This window comes from Oncorhynchus mykiss, chromosome 23 (genome assembly GCF_013265735.2).
Source record: "Oncorhynchus mykiss isolate Arlee chromosome 23, USDA_OmykA_1.1, whole genome shotgun sequence".
Taxonomy (NCBI): domain Eukaryota; kingdom Metazoa; phylum Chordata; class Actinopteri; order Salmoniformes; family Salmonidae; genus Oncorhynchus; species Oncorhynchus mykiss.
The window spans coordinates 44,626,102-44,647,814 of NC_048587.1; the positions used below are offsets into that span (position 1 = coordinate 44,626,102).

General features: G+C 41.0%; 1 protein-coding gene across 1 annotated transcript in view; it reads right to left on the minus strand.

Annotated features, from left to right (window-relative positions):
- LOC110503120 (disks large homolog 5) overlaps nucleotides 1-20,196 on the minus strand; it is a 124,320-nt gene extending 104,124 nt beyond the window's left edge. The window contains exon 1 of the mRNA XM_036959905.1: nucleotides 19,432-20,196. Coding sequence (XP_036815800.1) covers nucleotides 19,432-19,732 — 301 coding nt within the window. The 5' untranslated portion in view covers nucleotides 19,733-20,196. The remainder of the gene's footprint in view (nucleotides 1-19,431) is intronic.
- Nucleotides 20,197-21,713: the final 1,517 nt, after the last annotated feature.

Consider the following 21,713-nt stretch of genomic DNA (forward strand, 5'->3'; position numbering starts at 1 on the left):
CGCGCAAATAAAACTTCAGAACAGGAAACATAGAAATAACACACATATAACAGGTTCTTAGAGTGATAATGGCGCCGGAGAGGATGGCTGCCATTTATTGGCTCCTAACCAATTGTTCTATTCGGTGTGTTTTTTTGCGATCTTGGTAACTTTTGTTGTACATAATTTTTTGCCACTGTCTCTTATGACCTAAAACAGCTTCTGGACATCAGAACAGCGATTACTCACCTTGGACAGGACAAATATATATTTTTTAATGAATCGGAGGCAAAAGATTTACGACACCTCCCGGACCAGGCAAAATCGCTGTCATGCGCATGAAGAGGAGACCCCATTACAGGGGCTGCAGATCCGGGTGCTTGGTGGGAATTTGTCAGCAAGTGGATAATCTGCCTTTACCATCTGTCCTACTGGCGAATGTGCAATCACTGGAGAATAAACTGGATGAGCTCCCTTCGATATTGTCCTACCAACGGGACATTAAAAACTATAATATCTTGTGTTTTTCCGAGTCATGGCTGAAAGAGGCCATGGATTATATACAGTTGGCTGGGTTTTCTGTGCATCGGCAAGACAGAACAGCAACTTCTGGTAAGATGAGGAGTAGTGGTCGCTGTCTATTTGTCAAAAGTAGCTGATGCGCGATCTCTAATATTAAGAAAGTGTCAAGGTTTTGGTCGCCTGAAGTACAGGTACCTCATGATAAGCAGTAGCTGTCTATTTGCTACGACAAATTGATGCAGGCACTAACACCGCAATCAACGGTGTTAGTGAGGCCATAAGCAAACAAGAGAATGCTCACCCAGAAGCTGTGTTCCTAGTGGACAGGGATTTTAATGTAGGCAAAAACGTAAATCTGTATTACCACATTTTTACCAGCATGTCACATGAATTCAACTAGCCCACCTGGTTTAATAAAGGTGAAATATGTATTTTTTTTAATAAATCAAAACAATCAAGCAGGAAGTACCAGTGGCTTGCTCAATACGGTAGTGGTCAGATGATGTGGATGTTAAGCTCCAGGAGTGTTTTGCTAGCACAGACTGGAATATGTTCCGGGATTCAGCCGATGGCATTGAGAAGTACACCACATCAGTCACCAGCTTCATCAATAAGTGCATCGACGACATCATCCCCACAGTGACTACACGTACATATCCCAACCACAAGCCATAGATCAGGCAACATCCGCACTGAGCAAAATGCTAGAGCTGTCGCTTTCTAGGAGCGGGACACTAACCCGGACGATTATAAGAAATCCCGCTATGCCCTCTGAAGAACCATCAAACAAGCATCCATAAAGACTAAGATTGAATCTACACCGGCTCGGACGCCTGTCGGATGTGTCCGGACTTGCAAACCAAACCAGCCCAGTGATGCGAACCTACCAGGTGAGCTAAATGCCTTTTATTCTCGTTTCGAGGCAGGCAACACTGAACAATGCATGAGAGCACCAGCTGTTCCGGACAACTGCGTGATCACACTCTCCGTAGCCAATGTGAGTAAGACCTTTAAACAGATCAACAATAACAAGGTCGCAGGGGCAGATGGATTACCATGACACATACTCAGAGAATGGGCTGACCAACTAGCAAGTGTCTTCACTAACATTTTCAACCTCTCCCTGACCGAGTCTGTAATATCTTCATGTTTCATACAGACCACCATAGTCAGAGTGCCCAAGAAAGCCAAGATAACCTGACTAAATGACTACCACCCTGTAGCACTCGCATCTGTAGCCATGAAGTGCTTTGAAAGGCTGGTCATGGTTCATATCAACACCATCATCTCAAAAACCCTATACCCACTACAATTTGCATTCCGCCCCAACAGATCCACAGATGATGCAATCTCGATTGCACTCCACACTGCCCTTTCCCACCTGGACAAAAGTAACACCTATGTGAGAATATTATTCATTGACTACAGCTCAGCGTTCAACACCTTAGTGTCCTCAAAGCTCATCACCAGGCTAAGGACTAAACACATCCTCTGCCACTGGATCCTGGACTTCCTGACGGGCCGGGGGCCCTTCAGGGGTGCATGTTTAGTCCCCTCCTGTACTCCCTGTTCACCCACGACTGCATGGCATGCACAACTGCAACACCATCATTGATTTTACCGACGACACAACAGTGGTAGGCATTATCACAGACAATGATGAGACAGCCTATAAGGAGGTCAGTGACCTGGCAGTGTGGTGCCAGGACAACAACAACCTCTCCCTCAATGTGAGCAACACAAAGGAGCTGATCATGGACTATAGGAAAAGGAGGACCAAGCACACCCCCATTCACATCGACGGGGTTATAGTGGAGCGGGTCGAGAGCGGCAAGTTCTTTGTCGTCCATATCACACAAAAACACGATCATGGTCCAAACACACCAAGGCAGTTGTGAAGAAGGCACGACAATGCCTATTCTCACTCGGGAGACTGAAAAGATTTGGCATGGGTCCTCAAATCCTCAAAAGGTTATACAGCTGTACCATCGAGAGCATCCTGACTGGTGGCATCACTGCTTGGTATGGCAACTACTCGGCATCTGACCATATGGGGCTACAGAGGGTAGTGCGTACTAGAGGTCGACCGATTAATCAGAATGGCCGATTAATTGGGGCCGATTTCAAGTTTTCATAACAATCAGAAATCTGTATTTTTGGGTGCCGATTTGCCTTCTTTTTTTTTTATACCTTTATTTTTAACTAGGCAAGTCAGTTAAGAACACATTCTTATTTTCAATGACGGCCTAGGAACGGTGGGTTAACTGCCTTGTTCAGGGCCAGAACGACAGATATTTACTTTGTCAGCTCGGGGATGCAATTTTGCAACTTTACAGGGTAGCCTAGTGGTTAGAGCGTTGGACTAGTAACCGAAAGGTTGCAAGTTCAAATCCCGAGCTGACAAGGTACAAATCTGTCATTCTATCCCTGAACGGGCAGTTAAACCCACTGTTCCTAGGCCGTCAATGAAAATAAGAATTTGTTCTTAACTAACTTGCCTAGTTAAATAAAGGTAAAAATACATTTTAAAAACTAGTCCAATGCAACAACCTGCCTCTCTCTCTTGTTGCACTCCACAAGGAGACTGCCTGTTACGCAAATGCAGTAAGCCAAGGTAAGTTGCTAGCTAGCATAAAATTATATTATAAAAAACAATCAATCATAATCACTAGTTAACTACACATGGTTGATGATATTACTAGATATTATCTAGCGTGACCTGCGTTGCATATAATCTGACTGAGCATACAAGCATACAAGTATCTAAGTATCTGACTGAGCGGTGGTAGGCAGAAGCAGGTGCGTAAACATTCATTCAAACAGCACTTTCGTGCGTTTTGCCAGCAGCTCATCATTGTGCGTCAAGCATTGCGCTGTTTATGACTTCAAGCCTATCAACTTCCGAGATGAGGCTTGTGTAACCGAAGTGAAATGGCTAGCAAGTTAGCGCGCGCGAATTGTCGTTGTGTTGCTGATTCGAGCCCAGGGAGGAGCGAGGAGAGGGACGGAAGCTATACTGTTACACTGGCAATACTAAAGTGCCTATAAGAACATCCAATAGTCAAAGGTTAATGAAATACAAATGGTATAGCGGGAAATAGTCCTATAATAGCTACAACCTAAAACTTCTTACCTCGGAATATTGAAGACGCATGTTAAAAGGAACCACCAGCTTTCATATGTTCTCATGTTCTGAGCAAGGAACTGAAACGTTAGCTTTCTTACATAGCACATATTGCACTTTTACTTTCTTCTCCAACACTTTGTTTTTGCATTATTTAAACCAAATTGAACATGTTTCATTATTTATTTTATTGATGTATTATATTAAGTTAAAATAAGTGTTCATTCAGTATTGTTGTAATCGTCATTATTACAAAAATAATAATAATAATAAAATCGGTCGATTAATCGGTATTGGCTTTTTTGGTCCTCGAATAATCGGTATCGGCGTTGAAAAATCATATATCGGTCAACCTCTAGTGCGTACGGCCCAATAAATCACTGGGACCAAGCTTCCTGCAATCCAGGACCTCTGTACCAGCTGGTGTCAGAGGAAGGCCCTAAAAATTGTCAAAGACTCCAGCCACCCAAGTCATAGACTGTTCTCTCGGCTACCGCACGACAAGCGGTACCAGAGCGCCAAGACTAGGTCCAAAAAAAAAGCTTCTACCCCCAAGTCATAAGACTGCTAAAGAATTAATCAAATGGCTACCCGGACAATTTCCATTGACCCCCTTTTATACGCTGTTGCTCCTCGCTGATTATTATTTATGCAGTCACTTTACCCATACCTACATGTACAGTACCAGTCAAACGTTTGAACACACTTACTCATTAAAGGGTTTTTCTTTATTTTAACTATTTTCTACATTGTAGAATAATAGTGATGACATCAAAACTATGAAATAACACATATGGAATCATGTAGTAACCACAAAAGTGTTAAACAAATCCAAATATATTTTATATTTGAGATTCTTCAAAGTAGCCACCCTTTGCCTTGACGACAGCTTTGCACACTCTTGGCATTCTCTCAAGGTAGGGGTGGTATACAGAAGATAGCCCTGTTTCGTAAAATACAAAGTCCATATTATGACAAGAACAGCTCAAATAAGCAAAGAGAAACAACAGTGCATCATTACTTTAAGACATGAAAGTAATTTAATATGGAAAATGTCAAGAACTTTTAAAGTTTCTTCAAGTTCAGTCACAAAAAACATCAAGCGCTATGATGAAATTGGCTCTCATGAGGACCGCCACAGGAAAGGAAGACCCAGAGTTACCTCTGTTTCATAGGATGAGTCCATTCGAGTTACCAGCCTCAGAAACTGCAGCCCAAACAAATGCTTCACAGAATTCAAGTAACAGACACATCTCAACATCAACTGTTCAGAGGAGACTGCGTGAATCAGGCTTTCATGGTCGAATTGCTGCAAAGAAACCACTCCTAAAGGACACCAATAAGAAAAAGCGACTTGCTTGGGCCAAGAAACACGAGCAATGGATATTAGACCATTGGAAATCTGTCCTTTGGTCTGATGAGTCCAAATTAGATTTTTGGTTCCAACTGCCATGTCTTTGTGAGACGCAGAGTAGGTGAATGGATGATCTCCGCATGTGTGGTTCCCCCTGTGAAGCATGGAGGAGGAGGTGTGATGGTGATTTGCTAGTGACACTGTTGGTGATTTATTTAGAATTCAAGCCACACTTAACCAGCATGGCTATCCCAGCATTCTACAGTGATACGCCATCCCATCTGGTTTGCACTTAGTGGGATTATCATATTTTTTTAAACGGGACAATGTCCAAAACACACCTCCAGGCTGTGTAAGGGCTATTTGACCAAGACAGAGAGTGATTGAGATGGTTTGGGATGAGTTGGACCGCAGAGGGAAGGAAAAGCAGCCAACCAGTGCTCAGCATATGTGGGAACTCCTTCAAGACTGTTGGAAAAGCGTTCCAGGCGAAGCTGGTTGAGAGAATGCCAAGAGTGTGCAAAGCTGTCATCAAGGCAAAGGGGCACTACTTTGAAGAATCTCAAAAATAAAATATATTTTGATTTCTTTCACACTTTTTTGGGTACTATATGATTCTATATGTGATATTTCATAGTACTGATGTCTTCACTATTATTCTACAATGTAGAAAATAGTAAAAAATAAAGAAAAACCCTTGAATGAGTAGATGTGTCCAAACTTTTGACTGGTACTGTACATATTACCTCAATTACCTCAACTAACCTGTACCGCCGCACAAGGGTAGGCATTTGACCATCAGGTATTCTAAGATGAGTGAACAATGGTTCAACACTTCCACCGTGCTCGAGTCAGTACACCAGTTGTTGTTGATGAAGAGGCAAATCCCCCCCCTGGATTTCTCCCGACTCTGCTTTCCTGTCTGCATGGTGAATGGAGAATCCATTGAGTTGGATAGCCATAGGGGCTCTCTTGTCCGAGAGCCATGTTTCAGAAAAGCAGAGAATATTGCAGTTTCGAGAGTCCCGTTATTAGCAAATCCGTGATCGGAGGTCATCTATCTTATTATCAAGTGACTGAACATTGGCCAGTAAAATGGAGAGAAGAGGTTGCCAGGAAACGTCAGCGTTTCCTCTTGGGTAGCCCAAAAATTGGGTCAGAATTACAGAAAGAGGCCAGGGCCAATGAGTTGAAGTCGAAGTTGAAGCCGGAATTGAGATAAGTAACTGCCGATCTGATGGTCAAAAGTTCTTGTTGGTTGTAAGAAATGGTAGAGGATACATTAAGAAAATAAAGTAAAAGTAAACGACAAAAGAATCACAAAATAGCAAAGTTGGGTCGGAGTCTGCAAAACGCAGCCATCCAGTATGGCGCCATCTTCCATTTCTGATGGCACTGAATGTATGTTTGTGCACATGAAAGTCAGTGATTTACAGTATGTTTACAATAGGTTAATGAGGTAATAAAAATGTGCTGTGACTAAAATGTGACAAAAATTAAAAGGGCGTTTAGTTGACTAAAATGGTCCACTGTTTTCGGCATTTTGACAATCACTAGACTAATTCATTAACCAAATGACAAAAATTAGACTAAGACTGCCAGGACAGGCTCCTGTTCATTAGGACATAATGTTTTAAAATGTTTTTCAATGGAACCCAGGTGTACCCTCCCTGTTTCAGTCTGTTTTTGTTCCGTTTGGCACGTAATGCACAGGTCCCGGAAAAGGCCTGTGGAGGAGTGACTGAGTGGAGGAACCTGTCTGCCCAGTAGTGTGGGGAAGAACCCACTGTAACACCAGCTCTCTCTGTCTCTCACACGTTCTCCCTCTCAATCTCCCCCTCGCTCTCGCTTCACTCCCCCTCTCTACCTCTCTAATTCTCTGCCTCTGCCCATTGTGACCTGTGTGAACTGCTCATCAGCCTGGTGGTGTAGGATTACAGAGAATACATCCTAAATGGCACCCTATTCCCTATACAGTGCACTAATGTCGACCAGGACCCATAGTACTGTGGTCGAAAGTAGTGCACTATATAGGAAATGGGGTGCCATTTGGTACGCAATGAGTGTGGTTTCTAATGGGCTCCTATGGGTGTATGGATGAAATATAAGGCTTCAGACAGACAGCGGCATAGCAGAGGATGAGATACTTTATAGTAGCCATTTTAACAGCCATAGGCCCTATTACAATTCAGAGACCATGTCATTTTAACAGCCATAGGCCTACTGTTACAATTCAGAGACCATGTCATTTTAACAGCCATAGGCCTACTGTTACAATTCAGAGACCATGCCATTTTAACAGCCATAGGCCTACTGTTACAATTCAGAGACCATGTCATTTTAACAGCCATAGGCCTACTGTTATAATACAATGTCATTGTATTTTTTTTCCTAACTCGGACGACGCTGTGTGCCAATTGTGCGCCGTCTTGTGGGTCTCTCGGTTGCGCTGCGACTCAGCCTGGGATCAAACCCGGGTCTGTAGCGACACCTCGAGCACTAAGATGCAGTGCCTTAGACCGCTGCGCCACTCAGGAGAAGACAATGTCATTTTAACAGCCATAGGCATACTGTTACAATTCAGTGTACTAAATTTGAGTAAGTTAATTCATAATTGATATTAAAAGATTGATATCTTACCGGGAGGAATCACTGGAAACTATGGCATGCTACTATGGCTGTGTGGAGGAGAAACATGCAATGTAAATTATTATTTGAAATGCAAAGAGCCTTTGCAGATGCTCAACAAAAGACAAGTGCCAATGAATTAATTAACACTAGCCGCAACTACATAATGTTTGAAGAGCTTGAGTTCGATTCAACTCACCACACCAGACAAGTTGCGTGTGCCAAGTGTTGCAAAATAAACGTACACATACAGTGCATTCAGAAAGTATTCAGACCCCTTCCCTTTTTCCACGTTACAAGGATACCAAAACATTTCTGCAGCATTGAAGGTCCCCAAGAACACAGTGGCCTCGTCTTGGAACCACCAAGACGCTTCCTTGGGCTGGTCGCCAAGCTAAACTGAGCAATCGGAGGAGAATGGCCTTGGTCAGTGAGGTGACCAAGAACCCGATGGTCACCCTGACAGAGCTCCAGAGTTACTCTGTGGAGATGGGAGAACATTCCAGAAGGAAAACCATCTCTGCGGCACTCCACCAATCAGGCCTTTATGGTAGGGTGGCCAAACGGAATCCACTCCTCAGTAAAAGGCACGACAGCCCGCTTGGACTAACAGAGCATGAGAAACAAGATTCTCTGGTCTGATGAAACCAAGATTGAACTCTTTGGCCTGAATACCAAGTGTCACCTCTGGAGGAAACGTGGCACCATCCCTACGATGAAGCATGGTGGTGGCAGCATCATGCTGTGGGGATGTTTTTCAGCGTCAAGGACTGGAAGACTAGTCAGGATGAAGGGAAAGATGAACGAAGCAAAGTACAGAGAGATCCTTGATGAAAACCTACTCCAGCGCACTCAGGACCTCAGACTGGGGCAAAGGTTCACCTTTCAACAGGACAACGAACCTAAGCACACAGCCAAGATAACCCAGGAGAAGCTTTGGGACAAGTCTTTGAATGTCCTGGAGTGGCCCAGCCAGATCTCCGACTTGAACCCGATCAAACATCTCTGGTGAGACCTGAAAATAGCCGTGCAGCCACGCTTCCCATTCAACCTGACAGAACTTGAGAGGATCTGCTGAGAAGAATGGGAGAAACTCCCCAAATACAGGTGTGCCAAGCTTGTAGCATCATAACCAAGACTCAAAGCTGTAATCGCTGCCAAAGGTACTACAATAAAGTATTGAGCAAACTGTCCGAATACTTATGTTAATGTAATTTTTTTAAATTATATACATTTGCAAAAATGTCTAAATACCTGTTTTGGCTTTGTCATTATGGGGTATGGTGTGTAAATTGATGAGGGGGGGAAATACATGTAATCATTTTTAGAATAAGGCTGTAATGTAACAAAATGTGCACTGTACATGTTATTCAATAATTTCACCCACAGCGCATGTGCACATGAACAAGTGTCTGTGTAGTCAGGCGCTAAAACAGAACTTGGTTCTATTAGAGACGCTTGACATGCTGCAAGTCCCGCCGCCCCATCTACTCATTGGTTTTCAGGAGCATACAACCCCACGTGGGTATTTGAAAGATGAACGAGGAGAGATTAATCATAAATAACTAACCAAAAACTCTGAGAGTATAATTTTGAGGTCATATGAATTTAACATGAATTACTCTGCCATTTTCAAAGTCATGTCCCCCCATCCTTGACTTTTCCTAAATTAGTATTTTCAACACACTGAATTTTGATATCACAGAATTTCTGTTATAAGCATTTATAACCCTTCCTTCATCAGTTGGCTGCCATCTGACAATGGCCGATCGGACACTGGCCCTTCAAAACTACACCTAAACTATATCAAAACTAATTTCACACATAGGCATACAATAATAGATGTAGCCTAAAAACTACATTCATTTGACAATATTATCAATTGACTTGTGAAGAGACTGCACACGTGGGTAATTGAAAAAGAAGGGAATGGAGCTTACAAAAAACCTTCATAACCTATCGGAAAGAGCAGGTTCTAAGGTTTCTAAAACACATACATGTCACACCCTGATCTGTTTCACTGGTCTTTGTGATTGTCTCCACCCCCCTCCAGGTGTCGCCCATCTTCCCCTTTATCCCCTGTGTATTTATACCTGTGTTCTCTATTTGTCTGTTGCCAGTTCGTCTTGTTTGTCAAGTCAACCAGCGTTTTGTCTCAGCTCCTGCTTTTCCCCAGTCTCTCTTTTTTTCTCGCCTACCTGGTTTTGACCCTTGTCTGTCCTGACTCTGAGCCGGCCTGCCTGACCACTCTGCCTGCCCCTGACCCTGAGCCTGCCGTCCTATACCTTTGCCCCACCTCTGGATTACCGACCTCTGCCTGACCCGACCCTGAGCCTGCCTGCTGTCCTGTACCTTTGCCCCACTACTCTGGATTATCGACCCCTGTATGCCATGAACTGTGGTTTGCCTGGCCCTGTTGCTGTAACAAACATTGTTACTTCGACACAGTCTGCATCTGGGTCTTACCTTCAAACCTGATAATACATTTGCCAAACAACTTAAAATTAAGGCATGGTTTGCATTTCAAAATATCACTTTTTTGTCAAATATTACAGCAGCTACATTCCATGTGTTCTACATGTGAGCACTTATGACAGCATAGCCCAGGGCTACTAAACACAGACTAGTAATAGAACATAAAATATGATGTTCTTTTGAAATATAATTGATTTGTTTTGTGATTTTTCATTTTTACATATAGCCCGCAGCAGAGTTCCCAAATAGGCGGCGCCGCGGGCCAAATTTGCAGAGTTTTCTGAGCAAAACAAAATGTGTATATTTATTTTAGAATTGTTGTCCTTGGACATAAAAGACTGTAAAATCACCAGGAAATTAGCTCAGTGATTTGGATTTTGGAAATCTGTTCCCAAGTATTTCCACACATAAATAGAGAGGCATATGTGATCGTATCCCAATGTAATCAAGGGTTGAAATAATTTTGTTTTTCTCAAATACTATATCTGTTTTGGGTTCTTGCTGTCAATTTGCAGTGTACAAATTATTTACAGTGCATTCAGAAAGTATTCATACCCCTTGACTTAGTACACATTTTGTTGTGTTACAACCTGAATTCAAAACAGATTAAATATATATTTGTTCTCACCCATCTACACACTATACCCCATAATGACAAAGTGAAAACATGTTTTAGAAATTTTGTATTTTGTATGTATTGAAAAATAAATATAGAAATATCTCATTCACATTAGTATTCACACCTGAGTCAATACTTTGTAGAAGCACCTTTGGCAGCGATTATAGCTGTGTGTCTCACTGGGGAACATTTGCCGATTATTATTTTCAAACTTGTCAAATTGGTAGTTGATCATTGCTAGACAACCATTTTTCAGGTATCGTCCTAGAGGTAGATTTAAGTCAAATTAACTCAGGAACATTCACGGTCTTCTTGGTAAGCAACACCAGTGTAGATTTGGCCTTGTGTTTTAGGTTATTGTCCCGCTGAAAGTTGATTTAATCTCCATGTGTCTAGTGGAAAGCAGACTGAACCAGGTTTTCCTCTAGGATTTTGCCTGTGCTTAGTTTATTACATGTATTTTTATTCCTGAAAAACTCCCCAGTCCTTAATGATTACAAGCATACCCATAACATGATGCAGCCACCACTATGCTTACAAATATGAAGAGTGGTATTCAGTAATGTGTTATATTAAACACTTTCTATTCAGGAAAAATCGCTCTGCCACATTTTTTACACTATTACTTTAGTGCCTTGTTGCAAAATGGATGCATGTTTTGGAATATTGTTATTCTGAACAGGCTGTACACGCTTCCTTCTTACTGTTGTTTTCTGCTATCACAGCAATTAAACTCGGCAACTGTTTTAAAGTCACCATTATCCTCTACATTGGTTTCTTTCCCTAGTCTTTGTGGTTGATTCTGTGTTTGAAATTCACTGCTCGACTAAGGGACCTTTCAGATAATTGTGTGTGGGGTACAGAGATTAGTTAGTCATTCAAAAATCATGTTAAACACCATTACTGCATACAGAGTGAGTCCATACAACTTATTATGTGACCTGTTAAGAAAAGTTTTACTCCTGAACTTATTTAGGCTTGTCATAAAGGGGTTGGATACTTATTGACTCAAGACATTTCAGGTTTTTAATTTTTATTAATTTGTAACTTTGACATTATGGGATATTGTGTGCAGGCCAGGGGAACAAAATCTCAATTGAATCCATTTCAGGCAGAAACATAACAAAATGTGGAAAAAGTCAATGGATGTGAATACTTTCTGAAGGCACTATATACAGTAACTATGTTCTGGCCCCCCGACCATCCGCTCAAGGAGAAATCGGCCCACGGCTGAATGTAATTGTGGACCCCTGGCCTACAGTAACAAACTACTGAAAATGTTTGGGGGGGGGGGGTTGGTATTCTAATGGTAGGCCTACCTAAAAATAACCAAATCATATATGCAGTCACTCTAACTATACATTCATGTACATACTACCTCAATTGGGCCGACCAACCAGTGCTCCCACACATTGGCTAACAAGGCTATCTTCATTGTGTCCCACCCACCATCCGCCAACCCCCTCTTTTACGCTACTGCTACTCTCTGTTTATCATATATGCATAGTCACTTTAACCATATCTACATGTACATACTACCGCAATCAGCCTGACTAACCGGTGTCTGCATGTAGCCTCACTACTTTTATAGCCTCGCTACTGTATATAGCCTGTCTTTTTACTGTTGTTTTAATTATTTCCCTACCTATTGTTCACCTAATACCTTTTATGCACTATTGGTTAGAGCCTGTAAGTAAGCATTTCATTGTAAGGTGTTGTATTCGGCGCACGTGACAAATAAACTTTGATTTGATTAGAAATTATACGTTTTTGCAATAGTACACTACCATTCAAAAGTCTGGGGTCACTTAGAATGTCCTTGTTTTTGGTTTTTAAAATATGCCTTTTTGTCCATTAAAATAACATCAAATTGATCAGAAATACAGTGTAGACATTATTAATGTTGTAAATGACTATTGTAGCTGGAAACGGACCATTATCAGCAACCATCACTCCTGTGTTCCAATGCCACGTTGTGTTAGCTAATCCAAGTTTATAATTTTAAAAGGCTAATTAATCATTAGAAACCCCTTCTGCAATTATGTTAGCACAGCGGAAAACTGTTGTGTTGATTAAAGAAGCAATAAAACTGGCCTTCTTTAGACTAGTTGAGTATCTGGAACATCAGCACTTGTGGGTTCGATTACAGGCTCAAAATTGCCAGAAACAAAGATCTTTCTTCTGAAACTCGTCAGTCTATTCTTGTTCTGAGAAATGAAGGCTATTCCATGTGAGAAATTGCCAAGAAACTGAAGATCTTGTACAACGCTGTGTACTACTCCCGTCACAGAACAGCGCAAATTGTCTCTAACCAGAATAGAAAGAGGAGTGGAAGGCCCCGGTGCACAACTGAGAAAGAGGACAAGTACATTACAGTGTCTAGTTTGAGAAACAGACGCCTCACAAGTCCTCAACTGGCAGCTTCATTAAATAGTACCTGCAAAACACCAGTTTCAACGTCAACAGTGAAGAGGAGACTCTGAGATGCTAGCCTCTATGCAGCGTTCCTCTGTCCAGTGTCTGTGTTCTTTTGCCCAGCTTAATCTTATATTTTTATTGTCCAGTCTGAGATATGGCTTTTTCCTTGCAACTCTGCCTAGAAGGCCAGCAACCCAGGAGTCACCTCTTCACTGTTGACGTTCTTTAATCTGTATGCCTACAGTAGCAAGAAAAAGTATGTGAACCCTTTGGAAATACCTGGTTTCTGCATAAATTGGTCATACAATTATATCTGATCTTCATCTAGGTCACAACAATAGACAAACACAGTCTACTTAAAACTAATAACACACAAACAATTATACGTTTTCATTTCTTTATTGAACACAATGTATAAACATTCACAGTGCAGGGTGGAAAAAGTATGTGAACCCTTGGATTAAATAGCTGGTTGACCCTCCTTTGGCGGCAATAACCTCAACCAAATGTTTTCTGTAGTTACGGATCAGACCTGCACAATGGTCAGGACAAATTTTGGACCATTCCTCTTTACAAAACTGTTTCAGTTCAGCAATATTCTTGGGATGTCTGGTGTGAACTGCTCTCGAGGTCATGCCACAGCATCTCAATCAGGTTGAGGTCAGGACTCTGACTGGGCCACTCCAGAAGGCATATTTTCTTCTCTTGAAGCCATTCTGTTGTTGATCTACTTCTGTGTGTTGGGTCGTTGTCCTGCTACTTCACCCAACTTTTGTTGAGCTTCAATTGGCAGACAGAGACCCTTATATTCTCCTGCAAAATGTCTTGATAAACTTGGGAATTCATTTTTCCGTCAATGATAGCAAGCTTTCCAGGCACTGAGGCAGCAAAACAGCCCCAAACCATGATGCTCCCTCCGCCATACTTTACAGTTGGGATGAGGTTTTAATGTTGGTGTGCTGGGGCTTTTTTTCTCCACACAGTGTTGTGTGTTCCTTCCAAACAACTCAACTGTAGTTTCATCTGTCCACAAAATATTTTGCCAGTAGCGCTGTGTAACATCCAGGTGCACTTTTCCAAACTTCAGACGTGCAGCAATGCTTTTTTTGGACAGCAGTGGCTTCTTCCGTGGTGTCCTCCCATGAATACCATTCTTGTTTCGTGATTTATGTATCGTAGACTAGTCAACAGAGATGTTAGCATGTTCCAGAGATTTATGTAAGTCTTTAGCTGACACTAGGTTATTCTTAACCTCATTGAGCATTCTGCGCTGTGCTCTTGCAGTCATTTTTGCAGGACGGCCACTCCTAGGGAGAGTAGCAACAGTGCTGAACTTTCCCCATTTATAGACAATTTGTCTTACCGTGGACTGATGAACATCAAGGATTTTAGAGATACTTTACTAACCCTTTCCAGCTTTATGCAAGTCAACAATTCTTAATCTTAGGTCTTCTGAGATCTCTTTTGTTCGAGTCATGGTTCACATAAGGCAATGCTTCTTGTGATAGCAAACTCAAATTTGATTGGACTCCAGGTTAGCTAACTCCTGACTCCAATTAGCTTTTGCAGAAGTCATTAACCTAGGGATTCACATACTTTTTCCAACCTACACAATGAATGTTTAAATTATGTATTCAATATAGACAAGAAAAATACAATAATTTGTGTGTTATTAGTTTAAGCACACTATGTTAGTCTATTGTTGTGAGTTAGATGAAGATCAGATCACATTTGATGACCAACTTGTGCAGAAATTCAGGTAATTCCAAAGGGTTCACATATAAACAATGTCTACACTGTATAGACACTGTTCTGATCAATTTGACGTTATTTTAATGGACAATTTTTTTTTTTTTTTCTTTCAAAAACAAGGACATTTCTAAGTGACTCCAAACTTTTGAACGGTAGTGTATATATTAAATGTTTTTATTAAGACTGTTAGAATGTAATGGCTCATAACGCGATTGTTATGTGCCCAGCTTTTCTAGTGTTAATATTTGGAGTAGAGAAAAACATGATTTTGTTTGCTTGTCAAAATTCTACAAAAGATCATATGCGTTTCAGGTAAAATAACAACCCAATGTTCATCTCCCAGGACAGAACTAGCTACATTTTCATGAATGTTTCATGTGTGTTTGACATGCCCCCAAATTAATATAGTTTTTGCATTTTTTCACCTGCGTGTCATGATCGTGTCTGATATGGATGGACAAAATCAACACGAGGCACATGCATGGCTGGTGTGGTCAATAAGTCAAACTTGAGTTTCGTTCAACTCAATGGAGCCTGTCAACGCTTAACAACAGACTTGCACCATTGAAGTGTAATAACACATTAACTATAGATAGGTAGGCCGCAACCTCACAAAAATGTGTCATCAAATGCAGCGGTTAAACGCTATGAATATGGCTATGTTTACACAGGCAACCCAATTCTGATACTTTTCCACGAATTGGTCTTTTGACCAATCACATCAGCTCTTTTGCCAATAATTGTGATGCCTGTGTAAAACGCAGCCTATACGTCTTTAATAAACTACTCGAGAGGCAGGTTATATTGACACATTTTGAAATTATGCCCAATTATCATAATATTGAGCTGAAGCAGATTGAACAACATTGACTGCTAATGACGCACACATTAGCATATTAACCATAGCAGCTAAAATATGCCAAACATAACATCCCCAGCTTCAGGATTTTGCAGTGGGGGGGGGGAGCCTAATTTCATATGAGGTTGAAAGGAAACGATGGCACGCACGGGGCAGATGCTTTCAGGAACACAAAGGGCGAAAATTACCCAAAAAATATTCTGAATGTGGGTTAGGGGTAAATAAGTCATAGAATAGACAAAGTGAGCAGCTACACATGAGGCTTTGAGGTGATATGCTGCTAAAAAACATCTTCTCCTCTTAACCTTACAGCTACTAAACACTGGACTCTGTCAAAAGCAATAAGAACATTGGCAGATTATAGTTATAGAGTAGGTGGTCCTTTTCGAGTAAATATATAGACCTAGTGATCATGCAGGTATAGCAGAGTTAGGAAAGTGCAGTAATAGTGCAGGTATAACAGTGTTAGGAATGTTCAGTAATAGTGCAGGTATAACATTGTTAGGAATGTGCAGTAATAGTTCAGGTATAACAGTGTTAGGAATGTGCAGTAATAGTGCAGGTATAACAGTGTTAGGAATGTGCAGTAATAGTGCAGCTATAACAGTGTTAGGAATGTGCAGTAATAGTGCAGGTATAACAGTGTTAGGAATGTGCAGTAATAGTGCAGGTATAACAGTGTTGGGAATGTGCAGTAATAGTTCAGGTATAACAGTGTTAGGAATGTGCAGTAATAGTGCAGGTATAACAGTGTTAGGAATGTGCAGTAATAGTGCAGGTATAACAGTGTTAGGAATGTGCAGTAATAGTGCAGGTATAACAGTGTTAGGAATGTGCAGTAATAGTGCAGGTATAACAGTGTTGGGAATGTGCAGTAATAGTGCAGGTATAACATTGTTAGGAATGTGCAGTAATAGTTCAGGTATAACAGTGTTAGGAATGTGCAGTAATAGTGCAGGTATAACAGTGTTAGGAATGTGCAGTAATAGTGCAGGTATAACAGTGTTAGGAATGTGCAGTAATAGTGCAGGTATAACAGTGTTAGGAATGTGCAGTAATAGTGCAGGTATAACAGTGTTAGGAATGTGCAGTAATAGTGCAGGTATAACAGTGTTAGGAATGTGCAGTAATAGTGCAGGTATAACAGTGTTAGAAATGTGCAGTGATAGTGCAGGTATAACAGTGTTAGAAATGTGAAGTAATAGTGCAGGTATAACAATGTTAGGAATGTGCAGTAATAGTGCAGGTATAACAGTGTTAGGAATGTGCGGTAATAGTGCAGGTATAACAATGTTAGGAATGTGCAGTAAACTCACTCCGCAGCTAGTTTGAAATCGCCAATGGAGCTATCCAATTGGATCATTTTGTATAGCTCAATCAATTGGTATGTTGTCCAGGATGGTGGTCACGTGTGTTTGCGAGCAGAGGATCACTAGTTCGGAGTTCGGTATGGGACAGAGACAGTGGAGGAAGCGATACACATTAAATATGTGGATAAGGAGCAGTAGTAACCTGGTCCCAGATCTGTGTGTCTTCTTGTCAACCCCATTGCTATCATTGAGTATGTTTACATGCACAGTAATAATTTGATATTAAACTCATTATGGCAGTAGGCAGATTATATTTTTGTTATTTAAACTTTATTTAACTAGGCAAGTTAGTTAAGAACAAATTCTTATTTACAATGACGCGCAATAGGCAATACTAGTGCCTATTAGAACATCCAATAGTCAAAGGTATATGAAATACAAATGGTATAGAGAGAAATAGTTGACGCGTCATAATTCCTATAATAACTACAACCTAAATCTTCTTAACTGGGAATATTGAACCACCAGCTTTCATATGTTCTCATGTTCTGAGCAAGGAACTTAAACGTTAGCTTTTTTACATGGCACATATTGCACTTTTACTTTCTTCTCCAACACTGTGTTTTTCCATTATTTAAACCAAATTAAGCATGTTTCATTATTTATTTGAGACTAAATAGATTGTATGTATTATATTAAGTTAAAATAAGTGTTCATTGTTCATTCAGTATTGTTGTAATTGTCATTATTACAAATATTTCGGCTGATTAATCGGTATTGGCTTTTTTGGTCCTCCAATACTCGGTATCGGTATTGAAAAATCATAATCGGTTGACCTCTAATTAAAACACCTGCTTTTCTGAGCAATCTTTAGAATTATTAGGACACGTAAACACCTTAAACTGCGTTCCAGTGTTGTATTTGATCTGCACATGTGCTAGCACCAGCCGCGAGCCTCCCTCTTTACCGAGAGTGAAGTGAGCCTCCCTCTTTACCGAGAGTGAAGTGAGCCTCCCTCTTTACCGAGAGTGAAGTGAGCCTCCCTCTTTACCGAGAGTGAAGTGAGCCTCCCTCTTTACCGAGAGTGAAGTGAGCCTCCCTCTTTACCGTGAAGTGAACTCGTAACAACTGAAGAAGTAGTATTCACATACAAACTTTATACAGTATGTCCAAACTCAGAATTAAATATGCTTAGAAAAAATAACATGGTCACTGTGGTAGAATGTTTTGATTGGAAAGTTTTGGCGTTCATCAGTGCCCTCATGTATCCATGAAAACAGGATTATTAGGGAAATTGTTCTTGCAAAGCATGAAAATGTTTGAATCAAATTATTATACTATCTGACTACCCACAATAATTGCATTATTGTGTGCATGTAACCATACTCATTGACAAGCCAAACATGACAATGCCTTAAGGATTTAACAAGAGAGAAAAAACTGACTGGTACCCAGGTTAAAGAAAGGGGTGGAATAACTATATTTTGGGTATCATCTACACCTACCAGTATTAGACTGAGGTTTCAGACTCTGACTATAGGTTTCTTATTGAATACTGTATGCTCAAAATGCTACTATGAAAGCTGTTAATCCAGTTTACCTTCTCTGTCTGATTCTGAGAAACTATCTACCTTTTCTACCCAGTTTTAACATGAAAAGCAGTCCAAAGTTTATCACACATTACGATCACCTTATAACACAGTCACAGTAATGTAGGTGCAAACTCTCATTCAGTTGGCTTTGACATTTAACATCTATCTATACAGTTATTGATTGTGTTCCAATAAGAGCATGGCCACTCACTACCACACCATTGATTATTTTAGTCATTTAATTCCATTAAATACTTTCACTAATAGCAATGGGGGGTAAGGTGTTAAACCTATGTGTGAGTGTAAAATCTCTCTCTCTATATGTATATATATAAAAGTAGAATTTAACCCAAAGAAATCCCAAATCCCTCCACAGTCTTTGTCCTGCTATCCTTTATGTTGTCATATTGTTAATATCATCAAAGCTGGAGAAGTGGATTAGGTTGGAATGGAGAACACACACACACACACACACACACACACACACACACACACACACACACACACACACACACACACACACACACACACACACACACAGAGAGAGAGAGCGACAGATAGACAGACACTAGATCAAATCTTAAAGTGGACCACCAGATGTGGCAGATGTCCATAATGAACGTGGGACTGAGACCACACATGGGGCAGAGTGACGTCAAGTTGTTTACATCAACTTGTGATCGTCTTGATCATCTCAACGACTGAATTTGACAGATTTCCGACCCATATTTAGGCTATTCACAATATGCGAATATAATGACATTCTTTGACATTTGATTTGAGGATTGTAATTTCTCACCAGATGAATGATCTACGTCTCCAACGCCGTTCATTAAAAGTGCAGAATTCAGGTGAGGGTGCGTCTTTTCTAGGGCAGCGCAAAGGTCTTTGAAATGGTCTCTCTCTTTGCTTATCAAGATTTTCAGGAGAAGGACCACTTTCTCCGAGTTGGACGAGCAGTTGTGACCCAGTTCATAACGTTCCGATTGGGTGAGGGTACCAGTTTGAGACAACACCTCCACGACCCGATCTGCATGTGTTATTGACTCCAGTAAGTTCTGGTAGCATTTATCTAACAACTCTTTGTGCTTAGACTCCATCTCTCTCAACTCGCTGCTATTTGCACGACTACCGCGTTGCCTACGTTTTATCAGCTGACCACTTTAAGATCTCTATACAGTTCAGCCGTAACCATTTCTGGATAGGTCACTTCTTGGAAGAGTTGAGTCGTAGTCCCGCGATTGTAGTGCATAGCCAAATTGTGTCGCCTTTCATCCCAAATAGAAAGAAGAGTAGACCCAAGTAGCCATATTTGTTGCCCAGGGCTGTTGACTGGTGCGCTAAGAAAAAGGGTTACATTTTACCACAGCGTTCAAGATCCAACTTTTCCTCCGTTTTCGTGACTATTAGGCTACGTCTGAAGTGGTCCGCATCGTATACCCATTAAATCCGGTCTTTCTAAATCGAGTTCGACCGACATGCTGAAAAGTAGTACAACTCTTTAAGAGCCTTTCCCCAGAACCGCAACCTCCACCATGACTCGAGCGCAGCAGCTGTAGTTCCCCTGCCAATCATATTTTAGTGCAATGGCCAAGTGGGCGGGGCTTTCCACAGACGCACCTGGCTTAAAACTTTACATTGAAAGGTGGAAAGATATTACTGTCAATTGGTAGGGACACCATTTGGGATAAAAATAGACCGACAAAATAATAGCAATATTGATTTATCCCCGTTATTTCCTGTAATTTTCTGCTGAATGGAGGATCTTTGTAGTGAAAAATATTCAGTAGGTCTGTTGCATTATATAATTTCTCATGGCACATTGTCCTCTGATGTATTTTATACCTATATCTAAACCACAACACTCTGTCGATTATTAGGCTATCAGTTTGTGTACAATATTACAATATTCTGTTTATACTGAAAGAGATGTATTCCTCTTTGGGTCCCAAAAGGCACCCTATTTCCTGTATAATGCATCATTTTGACCAGAGCCCCTAATGCACTATATACGGAATAGGGCCCATTTAGGACGTATTCCTATCTGGATTGTTCACTGGTTGACACATCTGCACTATAATTTTGCTTCTGCTCTACATAGTCGAATCCTTCTCACATCATCTAAAAGAAGGATTCAGTGACTGGAGGCAGAAGTCACATCTGCCATGCAGATGAGAAGGTCTTGAGAAACAAACGAGATTGAGTGAGGAAGACGAGATGAGGAGAGGAGGCAAATGCTGGGTGATGGGGTCAATGGGGTCAACTCTAAGCTATAACACACAGCCTCTAACCCTGACATCTATGGCCTATTTCTAACCCAACACTATAAAACATAGCCTCTAACGCTAAGCTATAAGACATAGAAATATGATGTCATGCAGTGTAGGTTATATGTAGGTTATAACAGAATACCTTTTGCGAACACTTTATTATGGGTAACACCCAACTTTCACTGGGGACAGTCCTCCCCACATTCTGAAATAGCATTTTTGCCCCCTCCCAGTTTGATCATTGGAATGTGATGCAAAACGAGGCCATGGTGTGCTTTAGGACCATGCGGACACCTCCGAGCAATCTGGTAGGCTGTTTGGAGTGATAATCCAACTGGATAAAATAATATGTATATATATATATATGGTTTGGTAACATCTATTGGTCCTGTTCAAAAGTAGTGCCCTATATAGGGCATAGGGTGCCATTTGGGATGCAAACAATGCCATTCATTGCAGTAAACCATACACAGACGACCACCGCTGAGCTGGCCCTACTGTGAGTGAGCTTAATTCTGTACACACTGTGCCTATAGACTGACCCTTTGGCGTTTTAAACAGCTTGAAAACAATACCACTGATTATTCTAAAATGGTCAGCTACTTCAGCTTTTTAAGTGGAAAATCCATACAGAGCTGATCGGAATTTTGTGAAAATATGTAAATTCCTCGAACATAACTGTCACAGAACATACAGTACCTACATAAGGGGTGTGAGGGTTGCTATTGAATGCTATAGTAGTCTTCTACTGTCAATTAGAATTCAATTGAACTTGAAATGCACATGGTGCACACACGCACACACACACACA